Here is a 16,971-nt window from a genome sequence, read left to right on the forward strand (position 1 = left end):
CCATTCATCTGTAACTGGGTGTTTGAGTTATTTGTGTTTTTGGACTCCTTCAGCCAGTTGCACAGTGGAGGAATTTTTCTGGGCATGTCTGTGTTTATTTCTCTCAGGCGGGTGGATACCTACTGTAATACAGCTGTGTCATACAGTAGTTCTATATTTAACTTTTTGAGGAACTGCCAGAATGTTTTTCTCAAAATCGACAGTGTTTTACAGCTGCGTAGGACAGTTGTATTTTCCCCCACATCTTTGTCCACACTCATCATCCCCACCCTTGTTTTTTTTTTCTGTTCATTCTGATTGGTTTTGAATCAAAGCCATCCTACTAGGTTTGAGCCAGTATCTCCTTGTGTTTTGAATTTGAATTTCTGTAAATGCTAATGAAGTTGAATGGTTTGTGTGAGCAGGATATTTTTGCATATCCTCCAGAATATCTAGTCACATAATTTTTTTGGGGGGGGGGTTAAGAGGTCCTGGGGCTTGAACTCAGGGCCTGGGTGCTGTCCCTGAGCTTTATTGTTGCTGTTGTTCAAGGCTAGCCCCCTACCCCTTGAAGAGCAGCTCCACTTTTGGCTTTCTGCTAATGAATTGCTGCCCCTGGCTTCAAACCGTGATTCTCAGAGAGCAGCCTCCTGAGTCGCTAGGATGACAGGCGTGAGCTACCGGTTCCCAGGCCATTTTCATAGACTCTTTTTTAAACCCGCTGCCTATTACATCCCCTGTCCAAACTTTCCCACTCATCTTTAAGCAGGGATCTTTAATCTGACTCGTTCCTCGCGGCGTCTGGAGCGCTTGGAGGCCGAATGATTGCAGGGGGGAATGAATGAATGGCTCAGCAGCAGGGTTGGCGTGGATTCCATCGGTGTTTATCACACCCGGTGTGACTGGTCCGGGTCTACCCTGTGGGTCCACCCTCGGGCGGGGTGTGTGTGTGCGTGCGTGTGTGTACAGCTCCACGCGACAGTCCTCCAGTGAATAGGAGCCACTCCCTCCAACCCGCAGCGCTGTTTTCCCCATTCTTCCCGCAGCCGGCGCCCTCCCCCCCAGTCCCCCTTCCGCCCGCGGTTGCCCTTGGCAACGCGTGGTGCCGCTCTTCCTGTATTGATTCGAATCCTCGGAGGCGTCACGTCCTCCCGAGATGCTCCACGCGCGCAGGCGCACCAGCGGGGAGTGGGCGGGGCGGGAGCAGCCTGGGGCGCGCGAGGGGGCGTGGCCGAGCCGAGCCGCGGCACCCAGCGTGCCGGCGTGGGGGCGTGGCCGGCGCTCGGGAACGCGCTCGTTCGGCGGTCCGGGCGCGCGCGGCCGAAGGAGGGAGCCGGGAAGCCGCGGACTAGCGAAGCGCCGCCATATTAGGAACCGCGGATTCCCGGGATCCCGTCAGTGGTGGCGGCTGCCGGCTCTGGTGAAACTGCGGCAGCCCGAGGCAGGTGCGGCGCGGCGCCGGGAGAGGCGGGGCCGGCGGGAGCCAGCGGGCGACGGGAGCGAGCCAGGTGAGGCGGCCGGGGATGGCGGGACCCGCCCCCCGGGGCCCGAGGCGGCGGCCGGCCGCCGCGCCGGGACCCCCGCCCCCGGCCCAGCCCCTTCCCGGAGCAGCCGGTCCCTCGGGATGTCACCCCGCACCCCCAGGCTGCGCCGGGCCCGGTGACCTCAGCGTCTCTCGCCCTGACCCCCCCCCGAATTCGAACATCCCCCCCCCAGGTCAGGCCCAAAATAACCCCTCACCTCCGAACCCCCACCCCCACAGACCCCTTCCTCCGTTACCAGCACCCAGCATCCTTTAAGAAAAAAAGTCACACCCCTCCCTAAAGACAAGCCGGGGGACCCCTTCTGGCCGCTCCCCTCCCCCAAAGGTGTGGACCCGGCTGGCCCGTGCCCTTCACCCCGTCGCTCCTCTCTCCGGTCTGTCAAGTCCCCTGTAAAGTGGACTTCCAAATTCCAACGCTCCCCGCCCAGACCCTGCCCCCCCCACACTTACATTGCACCCCTAGACCCGAGTGTCCCCAAGAAAATATCATCTGAGTCCCAGAGATCAGAAACATCGGGACTCCTGGGTATGGACTTGGCCTGGCCAGGATGCCCAAAGTCACACCGTGACCCTCCCCAAGATATGAATGAATGAACATCTGTATCTCCCCCCCCATTCCTTTGGGCACCTCTGATTTCTGCTTCCCCACTGTTCTGGCTATGTCAGCCCACTTCAGCCACCCCACCCCCAGTATCCAGCTCTTCCATCTGTTCCGTGACCCACCCAAACCTGAGAGGGTCTGTGAAGTACCCACTCCCCTGCCCTTCAGATCGGAACCTCCATCCTGGCTGTATTCCAGACACAAACCTTAGCGCTCCTGTATGTGAAAATGTGAAATGTGCCGGTGGTGACCCCCTCCCTCCCGCTCCCCCACTGTCCCTAATCCAGTGCTTAAGAAATGAATTTGCTTCCGGTTTTCTCCACCTAAAACTCCTTTCTTGGTTCTGGGCACCTGTCTGTGTTGGAAGCAGAAACCCCCATCCTTCATGTGATGACCTCATACCTCTGGCTGGTGAGGCCGCAGCCCCCTCCCCAACTTCTGCCTGTGCTCTGAGTGAATGAGAGTGATTTGCTTAATGAAGAATTAAGGGGAGATGCCAGGATGCTTTTGGAATCAGGACTTAGTCTCTTGTGGAGTCTGATGATGCCTCCCCCCAACAGGGCCTAGGACTTGTGCCTAGGACCTCTGTCCATTGTGTGTGGTTTTCCTGGTGGAGGTGGTGGCCTGTTCCCCCCCCCCCCCCCCCCTCCCACCCGCACCTAAGGTGCTGTATGTTGTTCATACTGGTCTGTTGCTTCTCTCTGGGCTGAGAAGGGGAAGCGGGGAAGCAGGTGTGCCAGGCCCTGCAGTGGGCGAAGGAGGGCAAAGGGCAGGCCCCATGCTGCAGGGGCTGCGGGAATGCCTCTGGTTCTCCCTCCCAAGTTGGGGTTCTAGTCTTCCAGCTCTGGCGTAGAGGCTTGTCCCTTTGCGGTGTCTCCCCATGTTGCTGTGCTCCGGGGAGTCAGACCCGCCCTGCCTGGGGCTGGGTTTGTTTGGGTGTAGAGACCCAGCCACTGCAGAGCAGATGAAAAAAAAAAAAAAAGCCTTATGCCCGGGCATGTGCCTGTCATCCCAGCCCTCAGGAGGCTGAGGCAGGAGGATCTGGAGGTCAGGGTTCAAAAACAGACAAAGGAAAAGGCTGGCAGGTCTTCCTGGTGGGCCGGAGGGTGTTCCTGGCACATCCATCTCTCACCAGAACTGTCTGGAGCTGGTAAGGGTGCCGGGGCTCCTGGCGGGTGTGTTTTCAGTCCTCAGGGCTTCAGGGTGGGTTGGTCGGTCATGGGGAGGGACACAACACAAAGTCATTGTGTTTGGGGCCAGTGCTGGGGACTCAGGGATGGAGGGACTTATTCTTTTACCATACCACCCGGTGAGGCCTTTGTCCTAGAGTTGGGCCAATTCTGCCCTCAGGGCACCCAAGGCCATGCCTGGGGACATGTGTGATTGCCACAGCGGGGAATTGCTGGCCTGCAGTGGGTGGAGGCAGGGCACTGCCCAGCACGCTGTAGGACTCAGCATGCCCAGCGACCAACAACCCAGCCTGCTACCCACAGTGCCCAGGAGCAGGGGAGCTGCTCTAGACCATTCTGAGGGCTGGCAAGGGTGCCCACCCAGCCACCTGCCCTCCACAATGACTGATGTCACCCAGTGCCCCGTAGCCCTCCCCATCACGTGCACCTGAGGGACAAGGGACAGGATGCATCAGGCCCTCTATTGGGGACAGACAGACGGACGGAAGGGGAGTATTTGGCTCTTCCCTGTGGCTGCCAGGGACCTTCTTTTTTTTTTTTTTGTCAGTCGTGGGGCTTGAACTCTGGGCCTGGGCGCTGTCCCTCAGCTCTTCAGCTCAAGGCGAGTGCTCTACCACTTGAGCTACAGCGCCACTTCTGGTTTTCTGGTGGTTTATTGGAGATAGGAGTCTCACCGTCTCTCCTTCCCTGGGCTGGCTTTGAACCGCGATCCTCAGATCTCAGCCTCCTGAGTAGCTAGGATTACAGGCGTGAGCCACCAGCGCCCGGCTCTGCCAGGGGCCTTCTTCTCATCACTCTGGCAGCAGTGTCTGCCTGGGAGACCAAGGTCAGCACCTTTCCAGACTGTACCATGGTGGGGCTACAGCCCAGAGAGCCTCGCATCTTCCCCAGCCCAGCAGCACCTGGTGGTTCAGCTCTGCACGAGCAGCTGCCGCCCTCCACAAAGCTTCCCTTGCTCCCCTCACGTCTTCAACTTGTTTTCTAGATTTTCCTTGCCAACAGCTTTAGGCAGATTGAATCTCACGGCCACACACCAAAACAATTACAGTTCAGGGGGCTGGACATTTGGCTTAGTGGTAAAGTGCTCGCCTGGCATGCATGAAGCCCTAGGTTTGATTCTTCAGTACCACATACACAGAAAAAGCTGCAAGTGGTGCTGTGGCTCAAGTGGTAGAGCGCTAGCCTTGAGCTCAGAGTGGCTCAGGGACAGCGCCCAGGCCCTGAGTTCAAGCCCCAGGACTGACCCCCCCCCCCCAAAAAAAAAAAAAAAAAAGTACAGTTCAGATTTTTTGTTTGTTTTGGTGGTACTGAAGTTTGAGCTCAGGGCCTCACATGCTGGGGCAGGTGCTTTACCACCTGAGTTACATTTCAACCCTTTGTGCTTTAGTTATTTCTCAGACAGGTCTTATTCCCACCTCCTACCCCCTCCTTGGCCAGCTCCTTGGGAAGCTCCTATGGCTTCCTCATTGCTGGGATGATGGGCACTCACCCCTGTGTCCAGCTGTTAGTTGAGATAGGGTCTTGTAAACCTTTTGCCCTGGCTGGTCTAAACTGGGATTCTCGGATCTCAGCCTCCTGAGTGGCTGGGATTGCAGGTGTGAGCCACTGCCGCTGGCCATACCTGTATTGCTCTGTGTTGCTCTGACCATTACCCACTTCCAGAGCTGTCACCCAAAGGAAGCCCTGTGCCCATGAGCAGTCACATCGCCCCTCCCCAGCACCTGGCCTCAGTGAATTCTCCTCCTGTCTTTAGATACGCCTGTTCTGGACATTTTCTATCAGTGGAGCCAGATGCGCCGGGGCCTTTGGTGTCTTCTCTCACTGACCACAGTGGCCTCAGCTTCCCTTTACGCTGTAGCCTAGGTCACAGCCTCTTCCTGTTCCTGGCTGCATAGTACTCCAGCATGGGAGTGACCGTGTGCGGTGTGCGTGTTTCTCTCTGCACACTGAGCTGCTTCTGCCTTGCCTGTGATGAGCCCAGCCACTGGGGCAGTGAGGCACAGGTTTCTGAGCCAGGACCCTGTTGGGGGATGTAAAGGCCCTTGACTGCTGCTCAGCGCGTGCTGCTCGCTGCCTCCCACCTCCCCTAACAGAAGTCTGTCCTTCCTCACCACCATCATCACCCCAACCCTCCTCTCCATGTCCTGCTGTATTTGAGGACTGGGGAGCGTCCATTCCTATGGCTTACAGGTGATCATGTGCCTCTCCTGGCTCCCCACCTCGGCCCCTGGCGGTGCCTGGACCGCAGTGTGGGGCTGGTCCCCCAGGGCAGGGCCTGGGTGAGGCGCTGGTCCCTGGAACACACGCACCGACACCCACACACTGCTTGGAAGGGTGCAAGGGTGCCATTGCCTTGGTGGTGGTCAGCCCCAGCTCCCGTACCCACCCTGGCCCTGGCCACATCAGGGACATGTGGGTATTGAGGCTGGGGAGTGCCTGGCCTGGGTGTGTGGCCACTAGGGGTGCTACTCAGCCCCCTCCCCCACGGCTGGGTGGGGAGTCCGGTGGTGAGCGTGCTAGGTCTCCCCTGGGCCCCCTGTGCTCCGTGGTGCCAGGGTGGCCCAGTCCCTGCCATGCCAGGGCCTCCCCGTTGGCCCGTCTTTCTGAAGCCTTTCCATGCTGGTGAGCGCCCCCTGCCTGTGTGGCTGTGTCTGTGCGGGCTGCTTCCGACCCCAAGGCACCCAGTCAAACAAGGCCACTGGTGCAGGCTGGGGACAGAAACCTAGGGTCTCCCTAAGGTTGGGGTCAGTGCCTGGGGTTAGAGCAGCCATTCTGTCCCAAGATGGGAACCCCCGGCAGGGAGGCCGTGGGCATTAGGCTCGTATCACCTCTGAACTTTGAGCCAAGAGACACGGGGTACAAGGTGACCTCCAGGGAGAGGCAGTGTGGGTTCAGACCCAGCCCCGGTCCCTCTACCATGCACCTGAGCACGCTGTGGACATTCCCGTGGGAGGGAGGGGCAGGATGGAGTCAGTCAGTGGTGTGGTGGGGCTGTGGCTCTGCGGGAGGCATGGGCTGGATACCCTACTGAGCATGTGAGGAATGGGGGGCAGGTAGCTGGTAGCACAGGTGGGAGAGCAAGATGGGAAGGTCCCCCCAAATCCACATGGACCTGTGCCAACACTGGGAAGGAGAGGCAGGAGGATCTTGGGCATTTAAGGTGTGTCGGAAACAAAATGTAAAAACAAAGACCAGCCAGGTGCCAGTGACTCACATCTGTCATCCTAGCTACTCAGGAGACTCAGATCTGAGGATGGCGGATCAAAGCCAGCCTGAGCCAGGAAAGTCTGTGAGACGTTTATCTCCAATGAACCACCAGAGAACTGGAAGTGGCGCTGTGGCTCAAGTGCTAGAGCGCTCACCTGGAGCTGAAGAGCTCAGGGACAGCGCCCAGGCCCTGAGTTCAAGGCTGATGACTGACAAAAGCTAATATAGTAAAGGCCAGGGGGCGTAGGGGGCGTGGTTCAGTGGAAGCGTGCTTGCCTAGCCTAGAACCACACCCCAAGATCCCATCCCATGTGTGCAGCAAATTGGGTAACTCCCCATTTTCTGTTGGATCCTTCTTATCTGGCACCAACCCCCTAGACCCTGGGGGAATAGCTGGGGATGGCCCACAGGCCAGGGCCACCCAGAGTGACCCCTCCCCGTCCCTGAAGGACCCACACCTGGTGACCTCACAGCACGAGGCTCCTGAGAGTCTGTCCACGGCCATTGGTCACCTAGTCCGTAATTGGACCGATGATCCCAGGTAGAACCAGACCACACCCCCGCCCCCTCTGGAGAGCTGGGGTCTGTCGCTCCCCAGCGTGGCCTCCCCGTCCCTGTCCTGCGCTGGGTCCTGGTCTGCTTGCAGGCCTGTGGCAAGGGCCACACAGAGGAAGGAGCCAAGTAAAGCTGAGCGCTTGCTCTGCCTCACCCGAGCTGCCCGGGCCACGCAGTGCTGCAGGACCCGTGTGGCTCCATGTGCCCCCTCCCCCCCCCCCCCCCCCCCCGCCATCACCTGGGGGTGACCTGGCCTCCACAGGACCTTGGTGATGTCTGGGATGTGGGGTTTGTCCCAGAGGCCTCGGCATGGAGCGGGGAGGCCAGGGAGGCCCCAGGATGCCCACACAGAATCGAGGTGCCCAGGCCTAAGCCATCTCAGGGCCACCACGAGGCCCCAGCTGCCCCCGGTGAGTCACCGCAGGCCTGCGCTGCCATGTGTCATTTCCTCTTGTTCCTCGAAGCTGAGACCCTGCGCGGCAGGGACCAGTTTTTCAGGATGAGCAGTGATGAAGAGGAAGTGTGCCCAGAGCCTGAGGAACAGGGCACTGTGCTTCTGGGGGTTCAGGCGGCACCTGGACGCCTCCCCAACTCCATTCCCAAGCTGCTAAGGGCCTGGCCCCGTGTGAGCAGCCGCCTCCTGTTACAGGGCTTCTGGTCCACATCCGGGGGCTTGGCATGAAACCCCTAGAGGTGGAAAGCCTTGCCCTGGAACAGGGTCTCCACCCCCCCCCCCCCCCCCGCCCATCTCTGCAGAGTGAAGGCCCAGCCTTCCACCCCTCCACACAGCACTCTGCCCCCAACCCTGAGTGACAGGGACAGGCCCTTGCATACATGGCCAGCATCACTTGGGGTTGTGTCTAGTGAGGGGGAGCACATAGAAATGGGGACCTGAATCTGGAGCCAGGAAGGGCCCAGAACAGCGGCCATGGTTGGCAGGCATGCCAGATGCCAGGCCTGCTGAGCCACCTCAGTGGGCCTGACTCATGAGGTGGGGTGTGCAGGGGTCCTCACCCAGGTGTGCCGAGTGACCATGGGGTACCCACCCCCAAGGGAGCAGGTGAAGCTTGTGAGCACGTGTCCAGAAGGTGTGGCTGTGGTGGTGAATACTCTGGGGACCTTGGGGTAACTCCAGAGGCCATAGGCAGTGGCAGACCCCACAGTGAGCAGCCGCCTAGGGCCATTCCTAAGGCTCGGTCCTGCTGGCACTCAGCCACCCGGTGTTGTGGGGTCTCTGTGATCATTGTTAAGTTTGGGGAGCAGAACAGCGCAGGCTCCTTGGCCTGCTGTCCTGGGGTTTGTGTGAACCACTAAAATGGCTCTGACAGAGCTCAAGTAAAATGAACGGCCTGCTTCCTCCCCCAGCAGGCCCTGCCGCCTGACCCTGTCCCCATGCCCCCTGCTCTACCTGCAGATCACCGAGCCGGCAGGGCTCCCGCGCCTCCTCTGCCATGCTCAGCTCCTGCGAGCTGCCACAGGGGTGTCTGCCCTTTGTGCCTGAGAGGTAGAAACACCAAACCTGTGCCAAAAAGGGCTTGCACCTCTGCTTTGGAAAGCAGTTGCCAGAGTCTCAGCAGCCCCAGTAGAACTGTGTGTACCACGTGTCCATCCCATCCCCAGCCTGCAGCAACCACGCTGCATCCCTGCAGGAAAGTGTTCTGCCCCTGCCCGGGCCCTGCTGAGAACCACTGGTTAGGCCTTTGGCCAGTTTGGCCTCCTGCCCTGTGGGCAGCAAGGGTGGGTTTATTTTGGATGTTGATGCTTGCTGTGCCTCACAGTCCTTCGTACCTTCTGTTGCACCTGCAGCCGGCTGGCTGCGGAGGATCACCGCAGACTGGCCACGCTCCTGGCTCTTAGCCGCCCGGGTCGAAGTCTGGGGCCCAACTCCTCAGAGGCAGATGGGTGCCCGCTCCCAGTTGTAGATTGTACCAGTTAGACTGTGGGAACCCCACACCCTTCAGTCAACCAGTCCTAGATTCACAAAAAAAGACTGCATCGGAGCTGGAAGCTTTGTGGTGTGTGCTTGCCTGTGTGTGTCAGGCCCCGGGGTCTACCCTGTGTACCACCCAAAAACAATTAAAATGTATATGGAGCCAGCTACTGTGGCTCCCACCTGTCATCCTAGCCACTCAGGAGGCCGAGATCTCAGGATCACGGATGGAAGCCAGCCTGGGCAGGAAAGTCTGTGACACTCATCTCCAATTAACCATCAGGAACCCAGAAGTGGCGCTGTGGCTCAAGTGGTAGAGCATTTACCTTGAGCTGAAGAGCTGAGGGACAGCGCCCAGGCCCAGAGTTCAAGCCCTATGACCTACCTACCAAAAAGAAAAAAAAAAAAAGTATATGATGGGAGGCTAGGTACCAGTGGCTTACACCTGTAATTCTAGCTACTGGGATGTGAGACCGAGGGTGAGATCTGAGGGTCTCAGTTTGAATGTCTCTAACATTCTTCTCTTCAATTAACCACAAGCTGGAAATAGAGCTGTGGCTCAAGTGGTAGAGTATTAGCCTTGAACACAAAAGCTCAGGGACAGTGCTAAGGCCCTAAGTTCAAGCCTCAGGACCAGCACCAAAAATTTACATGGGAAGGGGGTGTGATGTGACGTGCAAATACCACTTGAGGTCCCGGAACTCTCTACTCACCATATGAAATAAGCAAGTTTCGGTGCCATATCAACCTGCTTTGTTGGTGGTGGTCATAGAGCTTGAACTCGGCCTGGGCGCTGTCCCTCAGCTCTTCAGCTCAAGGTGAGCGCTCTACCACTTGAGCCACAGCGCCACTTCCGGCTTTTTCTGCTTATGAGGAATCGAACCCAGGGCCTCATGCATGCAAGGCAAACGCTCTACCACTAAGCCACCTTCCCAGCACTCATCCTGTTTGGTTTTAAGCCAGGGTCTTCAAATATGGCTCAGGTTGGGCTAGAACCCATGACTGGCCTGCCTCCTGAGGGCCAGGGTAGCACGCAAACCATTCAGCTCATAGTACGCACACCCCTTTTATTTTTCCTTCTGTTTTGGTTGAACTGGGGAGCCTCGTATGTGGCAGGTGCTCTGCCTCTTAAGCCACATCTCCAGTCCTGGACCTAAGTTTGCATTACAGACATACTCCATTGACTGAGAAGGCCTGGTCCTGTGTCGGTGCGGGGGGGGGGGGGGGGGGGGAGCAGGGGTGTGCCTCTAAAGGATGCAGGAAGGAGAGCCTGCGCACCCTCCCTGCGGCCTCATTGAAGTCCCTCTGGGACGGTGCCTGTGGTAACGGCTGGGGGCCCCCATGGGGACCCCCCGTCTCTGTGATGATGCTCCTGCCCCAGCTTCTAAAGGAGCCCCACTCCCTGGCGTTGGCTGTGGGGTCCGCAAGCTGGGGCTCAGCCTCCTGTGCGCTGGGCTCGCGGTTGCAGTGTCTTGCTTGGCCCTGGAGCTGCTTCTGACCTGGGCATGCGCTCTGGTTCCCTCCCACAAGTGCTGGCGCAGGGCCCCGAGTCACCTGAGAGACCCTTCGTTCTGACCGCGGAGGCCGTGGTCAGCGAGCTTGGCTCCCCCAGCAGCTCTGCACCAGGGCCTTCCAGCACCTGAGCTGATCCCGCTGGCAGCAGGCCCAGGAGTGCGCCCTGGGAGGAGGAAGGAACTTTCTGGAATAGTGAATCTTGCTCTGCTACCCAGCAGGCACTCAGGCGTGTGGCCAGGTGGGCATTTACCACTGGCCCTGAGCTCTCGATACGGTCTGTCGGGACGCTGCCCCCAACGTGGTGTCTGCCAGAACAGGCATCGCCGTGCCCTTGGGGTGCCCTGGGGCCTAGGCTGGTGTGGGTGGGGTGCATCCTGCGAAGGGAGAGGCGGCCTGGCTGTCAGCACTGCCTGCGGCCGCAGCCCAGTGGACCAGAAGCGGGGTGTTATCCTGGCAGCATCCCCTCAGCGCGCACACTCAGGACTTGGGGACACGGGAGTGGGTGCAGGCTTGGGGGACCTGCCACAGCAGCCGTTGGGGGACACTCACTCCCAGCCAGGAGCCCCCTTCCTCCTCCGTACCTGTGCTCACAGCGGCACTATGGGAGGGGCTGCCAGCCATGGCTGCCGTCCTGCAGGTCTTGCCCCTCACCTCTGCCTGGTTGGGGCCCAGCCCCGCTCCAGCCGTGGCCCTGGCACTTGGCAGAGGCCATCTGGGGTGAGGAGGGGCCGTGGGTCTGCGCAGCTCCTCAGGTACCACGTTGTTCCGAGGCGATGGACAGGCGAGGACCGGGGAGACCACGCTGGTGCGACCTAGGGCTGTTCTCAAACAGCTCCAGGAGAGAGATGGTCATCAAACAGTCGCCTTTTGTTGTTGTTGGTTGTGGGGCCTGAACTCGGGGCTTGGGCACTGTCCCCAAGCCTCTTTCAGCTCAAGGCTGGTGCTCTACCACTTGAACCACAGAGCCACCTACGGCTTTTGAAGGTTTCATTGGAGATAAGAGTCTTGTGGGGACCTTCTGCCTGGGCTGGCTTCAAACCACAAACCTCAGATCTCAGCCTCCTGAGTAGCCAGGATGCCAGGCGTGAGCCACCAGTGCCCATTCGCCTATTTAGTTTCTCCAGGGTCAGTGTGGAGCTCAGTGAGTGGGGGTCATCCAGCTGCAGATTCAGGGTGTGTAGGCGGGAGGGCAGCAGGGGTCTCAAGAGAACCAGTGTGTTCTCAGGGCCTCCAGGCAACAGCTGTTATTCCCACGTTGGGAGTGGGGTGGTGTCTGCCCTGCACCTCTGTTTAGTGGACAGGGAGCCACGGGCGCTCATTCAGAAGGTGTCTGCTGTGGCCCTGTGCTACGTTTGGTGGCACCATAGCACCATCCCTGAGCATCGTCCACCCTGCCTGGCTCCCAGGCCAGTGCTCCTCTCTCCGGTGTTCTTCCCCCACTGATGGCACTTCCCAGCCTCCCACACACGCACGCGTGCGCTCACGCACGCATGCCCCCGCCCCACCCCATCCCGCTGGGCTGACTGCAAGGCCCTGGCCCTCAGCCGTCAGGTGTGAGATGAGGCGCGCTGGCCCCGCACTTGTAGGGCACACGTGGGCCAGGGGCTATGGCTTGGAGCCACAGTGCTGCCACTTGTCCCCCTCCAGTGCCACCTGCCCTCCCAGCCCTGGAGGTCAGCAGCTAGTTTGTCCCCACGGTCACCTCACTGACCCCTGCCCTTCCTCCCAGGCTGCCCTGGCTGGAGTCCCGCCCCGCCCCGCCCGGCCATGGACCAGGACTACGAGCGGAGGCTGCTACGCCAGATCGTCATCCAGAATGAGAACACCATGCCCTGTGTGAGTCTGTGCAGAGTGGGGGGGGGGGGGGGTATGCCCTGTGTGAGTCTGCAGGGTGGGGGGTCCCACCGTGACCTGGCGTAACCAACACTGAGCTAGGATCAGGCCCTGCCTGCATCCACACCGGTAGGAAGGAGGGCAGCAAGGGTGGTGAGGTCCTGCCCACCTCCCCTGCCCAGGCCATGGGCTCCGTTCCCCGCCCCCCCTCCCCCCCCCTCCCCCGCCCCTGCTGTTTCCTGGACAGGCCCGGGGGCTGAAGCCAGCGCCTTCCCTTCCAGGTGTCGGAGGTGCGGAGGACCCTGACACCAGCCAACTCCCCGGTGTCCTCCCCCAGCAAGCACGGGGACCGCTTCATCCCCTCGCGCGCCGGCGCCAACTGGAGCGTGAACTTCCACAGGATCAATGTGAGGGGCAGCGCCTCTGTGGCAGGCAGACTGGGGTGCCTGGGGGGCCATCCTCCCTCGGAGCCTTACCCCTGCACTTCCTCCCCTGCAGGAAAATGACAAATCTCCCAGCCAGAACCGGAAAGCCAAGGACGCCACCTCGGACAACGGCAAGGGTAAGCTGCCCGCCTGAGCTGCCACCCCACGCCCCCAGCCCCACGGTCCCGTCCACCCGGCTCACACGCTGTCGCCCACAGACGGCCTGGCCTACTCAGCCCTCTTGAAGAACGAGCTGCTGGGCGCCGGCATCGAGAAGGTGCAGGACCCACAGACGGAGGACCGACGGCTGCAGCCGTCCACTCCCGAGAGGAAAGGCCTGTTCACGGTGAGCCGCGCGTGGGCCCTGTCCTCTGCTGCACGGGTTCCCGTCAGGCGTGGCCCTAACACCAGCCCACGTGGCCAGGGCCAGAACCACAGTTGCTGGGGAAGCCCATGGGCAAAGGCCTGGGCAGTCTCTGCTCAGTCTCCACCCGATTCCATGCTTTCGGGTGCTCTGGGTTTGGGTGTGAAGCCCCCAAGCCCTGGCATCCCCTGAGCAGGTGTCTTCTGTCCCCAGTACTCCCTCAGCGCCAAGCGCTCTAGCCCCGATGACGGCAACGACGTATCCCCCTACTCCTTATCCCCCGTCAGTAACAAGAGGTGAGTCGGGGCCCTCGGCGGGTGGGGGCCCGGTGCAGACAGTGAAGAAGCCCACCCAGTGGCCCAAGGACCCCCAGACAGCAGCCCCGGAAGAACGGGGTGGCGGAAGCCCAGGACGGCAAGCTGCAGATTTGGGATGAGGTGATGAGCAGAGAAGCAGGGCTGGGCCCCAGGCAGGGCGGGGCGGTGCTTCCGCGCATGGGCAGAAAGCCGCAGGCCCCTGCTCCACAGTCAGAAGCTGCTGCGCTCCCCACGGAAACCCACGCGCAAGATCTCCAAGATCCCCTTCAAGGTGCTGGACGCGCCCGAGCTGCAGGACGACTTCTACCTGAACCTGGTGGACTGGTCGTCCCTCAACGTGCTCAGCGTGGGGCTGGGCACCTGCGTCTACCTGTGGAGTGCCTGTACCAGCCAGGTAGGTGCCTGCCGTGGGCTCTGGCGGGGAGGGATCAGCTTTTCTGGGGCCCCAGGGCTGGGTGGGGCATGGCAGCCCCCCGCTGCCCTCTGGGGGCGCTCAGCGTCTGCTGTGTTTCAGCCCAGGCTGCCAGCCATGGTGGCATGCCCCACATGTCCCTCCCTGTGGCCACCACGCCTGGCTGAGGCCCAACTTGGCAGGGGCCACCACTCAACACTGGCCTCTGAGATAAAGTGAGGGACTCCTCACCCCAGTACCCCTGTCCCCCCACTCCTTCATTCTCCTCTCCTTGCTGACCTGTGTCATCCCAAGAATCGCAGGGTGCCAGATGGTACCTGTGGCCCCTTGGTGCCAAGTAACGGGATGGGGACATGTCTCACATGCCCTCTGCCCCCAGGTGACCCGGCTCTGTGACCTCTCCGTGGAAGGGGACTCGGTGACGTCAGTAGGCTGGTCTGAGCGGGTGAGTGCCGGGGAACCCAGCGTGCCATCTGGAGCCCTCCCCGGGGTGCTCACCCCCCAGCCTGAGCATAGGGCTGCTCGTTGTGGGGTGCCACAGTCTACGGCAGGGTTGCAGCCCACAGGGCCCCACAGTCGGGGGGGGGGGGGGGCGGACGGTACCTCTACCTGCTCACATCCTAGATGGTGAGGAGGCCCCGGGGCGTCAGCGGAGCACTGCCCCCCTTGCTGGGTACTGGGTGGCACCGGAGCCTCACGCCTGGCCTCTGTCACCCTCAGGGGAACCTGGTGGCCGTGGGCACGCACAAGGGCTTCGTGCAGATCTGGGACGCGGCGGCCGGGAAGAAGCTGTCCATGCTGGAGGGCCACACGGCACGCGTTGGTAAGGAGTCTGGCGTGGTGCGGCGGGCTGCAGGTGGGCCCGGCCCTGACCCGCTCACCCTGCCTCCCGCCTCCCGCTGCAGGGGCCTTGGCCTGGAACGCCGAGCAGCTGTCATCGGGCAGCCGCGACCGCATGATCCTGCAGAGGGACATCCGCACCCCACCCCTGCAGTCGGAGCGGCGGCTGCAGGGCCACCGCCAGGAGGTCTGCGGCCTAAAGTGGTCCACCGACCACCAGCTCCTCGCCTCGGGGGGCAACGACAACAAGGTATGGCCGGAGCCCGGGGACGTCCCCACAGGCTGGGCATGGTGGGGTGCACCAGGCAGCCCGGCCCTGCAGCTCGGCGGGGGGTTGGGGGGGGAGCTGGGGAGGCTGGGGGCTTGCGCCTCCTGCTGGGCCAGGGCCTCACCGCCTGTGCCCGCAGCTCCTGGTCTGGAACCACTCGAGCCTGAGCCCCGTGCAGCAGTATACTGAGCACCTGGCCGCCGTGAAAGCCATCGCCTGGTCCCCGCACCAGCACGGCCTGCTGGCGTCGGGCGGCGGCACGGCTGACCGCTGCATCCGCTTTTGGAACACTCTCACGGGCCAGCCGCTGCAGTGCATCGACACCGGTTCCCAAGTGTGCAACCTCGCCTGGTCCAAGCACGCCAACGAGCTGGTGAGCGCCAAGCCGGGGAGCCGGGCGCCCCTCCGCCCTGTGTGTGTGAGTCCATGTGTCCCCGCCCCGCAGCCAACCTGACCAGCCCCGTCCGTAGGTGAGCACGCACGGCTACTCACAGAACCAGATCCTCGTGTGGAAGTACCCGTCCCTCACCCAGGTGGCCAAGCTCACCGGCCACTCGTACCGCGTCCTCTACCTGGTGAGTGGCCGCTGGCTGGGGGCAGGGCACGCTCACACCTCCACCCGATCGCAGCACCCCTCCACCGTGGGCCCTACTAGCCAGGCACCCCATTCTGCTCCCCCCCCACAGCCTGTGTGGCCCTGGGCCTTGCTTCCCCCTGGGCACGCAGCTGCCACCTCCAAAGTGACCGCGCCTCCCGCCTCCCCCCTGCGCCCCCCCACTCTGCCCCCAGCGCTGCCTGCAGCTGTCCTGTCCTCTCCGCAGGCAATGTCCCCTGACGGGGAGGCCATCGTCACCGGGGCTGGCGACGAGACCCTGAGGTTCTGGAACGTCTTTAGCAAAACACGATCGACAAAGGTAAGGCAGGCCCTGCCCCAGCCCCACGCACACCCTGGCCCCGCCGCCCCGCCGCTGCTCACGAGCCCCGTGTCCACAGGAGTCCGTGTCGGTGCTCAACCTCTTCACCCGGATCCGATAGGCCCACGGGCGGAGCGCGTCCCTGTGGAGACCGCCTGCCAGCTTGCATGGACCCGCGTCCCCGCCCGCACAGTCCCTGGAGGAGACGGCGGGCGGCCGGGCGGGCGCTGGGCCTGGAGACCCCCGAAGAGTCTCATTAAATGCCTGATTGTGAGCCATGTCCACCAGTGTCTGGGGCGGGGACACGGGACCCTCCGCAGCGGGCCCTGTTGTCACCCTTCTTGGAGAGCCGAACCCCCAGTGTCCCCGGGGCCTTGGCCCGCGCCAGCCATCAGCACTCGGCACAGTGGACGCCAGGGACCCACGGCGCTGTCCGGTGCTGCCTGGAACCCGGGCCACTGCCACCGCTGCCCGTGGCTATGTCGGACAGACAGCTGGACACCAGGCTGGCCTGAGACCACGGGTCAGCCGCCACCAGCCAGGGGCCATGGACCCAGGGCATCTGCAGCGCCATGGCTCCACCTGCCAGGCAGCCTCGGTGCCAGCTGGGGACAGCGTGGGTGCCTGCTGCCCCCACATCTGGTGGTGGACCTGTCATCGCGAAACTCGCTGAGTCTTGGCCATCGTGCGTCCTGTGTTCGCCTCTCTGCTTCCCCTGCCCGTGTGACTCTGCGTCCGCCGTGGGCACGGGGCCGCGAGTAACCAGGGCACCAGGTGTGTCCATCCTCCCTCCCCCCGCCCGGTGCGCGGCCGCCTGCCTGTCTCCATCCGGTCGCCTGCCGTGGGAAGGGCGCTCAGCCCTCTGGAAGCCTTCCGGGGCTTCCCTGACCTCAGATCCTGTGTCTTCTTACCCCTCCCTCCCCCAGCAGCCAGTGGTGCCCATCCTCAGCCCCTCCTGCCGGGGCGGGGCCTGCTGGCCAGCGCCTGTGCGCATGTGTATATATGTATTTGTGACTCCCTCATGTCTGTTTCTGTGTTTTGTTGCCAGTCCTGGAGTTTTGGAGGCACGGGCAGGGCT

The 16,971-nt window shown here is 61.8% G+C and overlaps 1 protein-coding gene across 1 annotated transcript; it reads left to right on the forward strand.

Moving 5' to 3' along the window:
• Positions 1–1,278: 1,278 nt before the first annotated feature.
• Fzr1 (fizzy and cell division cycle 20 related 1) lies at positions 1,279–16,915 on the forward strand. Its single transcript, XM_042693879.1, has 14 exons — positions 1,279–1,487; positions 12,250–12,356; positions 12,635–12,760; positions 12,852–12,915; positions 12,997–13,124; positions 13,356–13,438; positions 13,670–13,853; positions 14,251–14,316; positions 14,592–14,694; positions 14,777–14,961; positions 15,119–15,352; positions 15,450–15,554; positions 15,801–15,893; positions 15,973–16,915. Exons 2-14 carry the CDS (start codon positions 12,288–12,290, stop codon positions 16,012–16,014), a joined length of 1,482 nt encoding a protein of 493 aa, XP_042549813.1. The 5' UTR covers positions 1,279–1,487; positions 12,250–12,287; the 3' UTR covers positions 16,015–16,915.
• The last annotated feature ends 56 nt before the right edge of the window (positions 16,916–16,971 follow it).

Source organism: Dipodomys spectabilis, unplaced genomic scaffold (genome assembly GCF_019054845.1).
Source record: "Dipodomys spectabilis isolate Male_0828 unplaced genomic scaffold, ASM1905484v1 ptg000173l, whole genome shotgun sequence".
NCBI lineage: Eukaryota > Metazoa > Chordata > Mammalia > Rodentia > Heteromyidae > Dipodomys > Dipodomys spectabilis.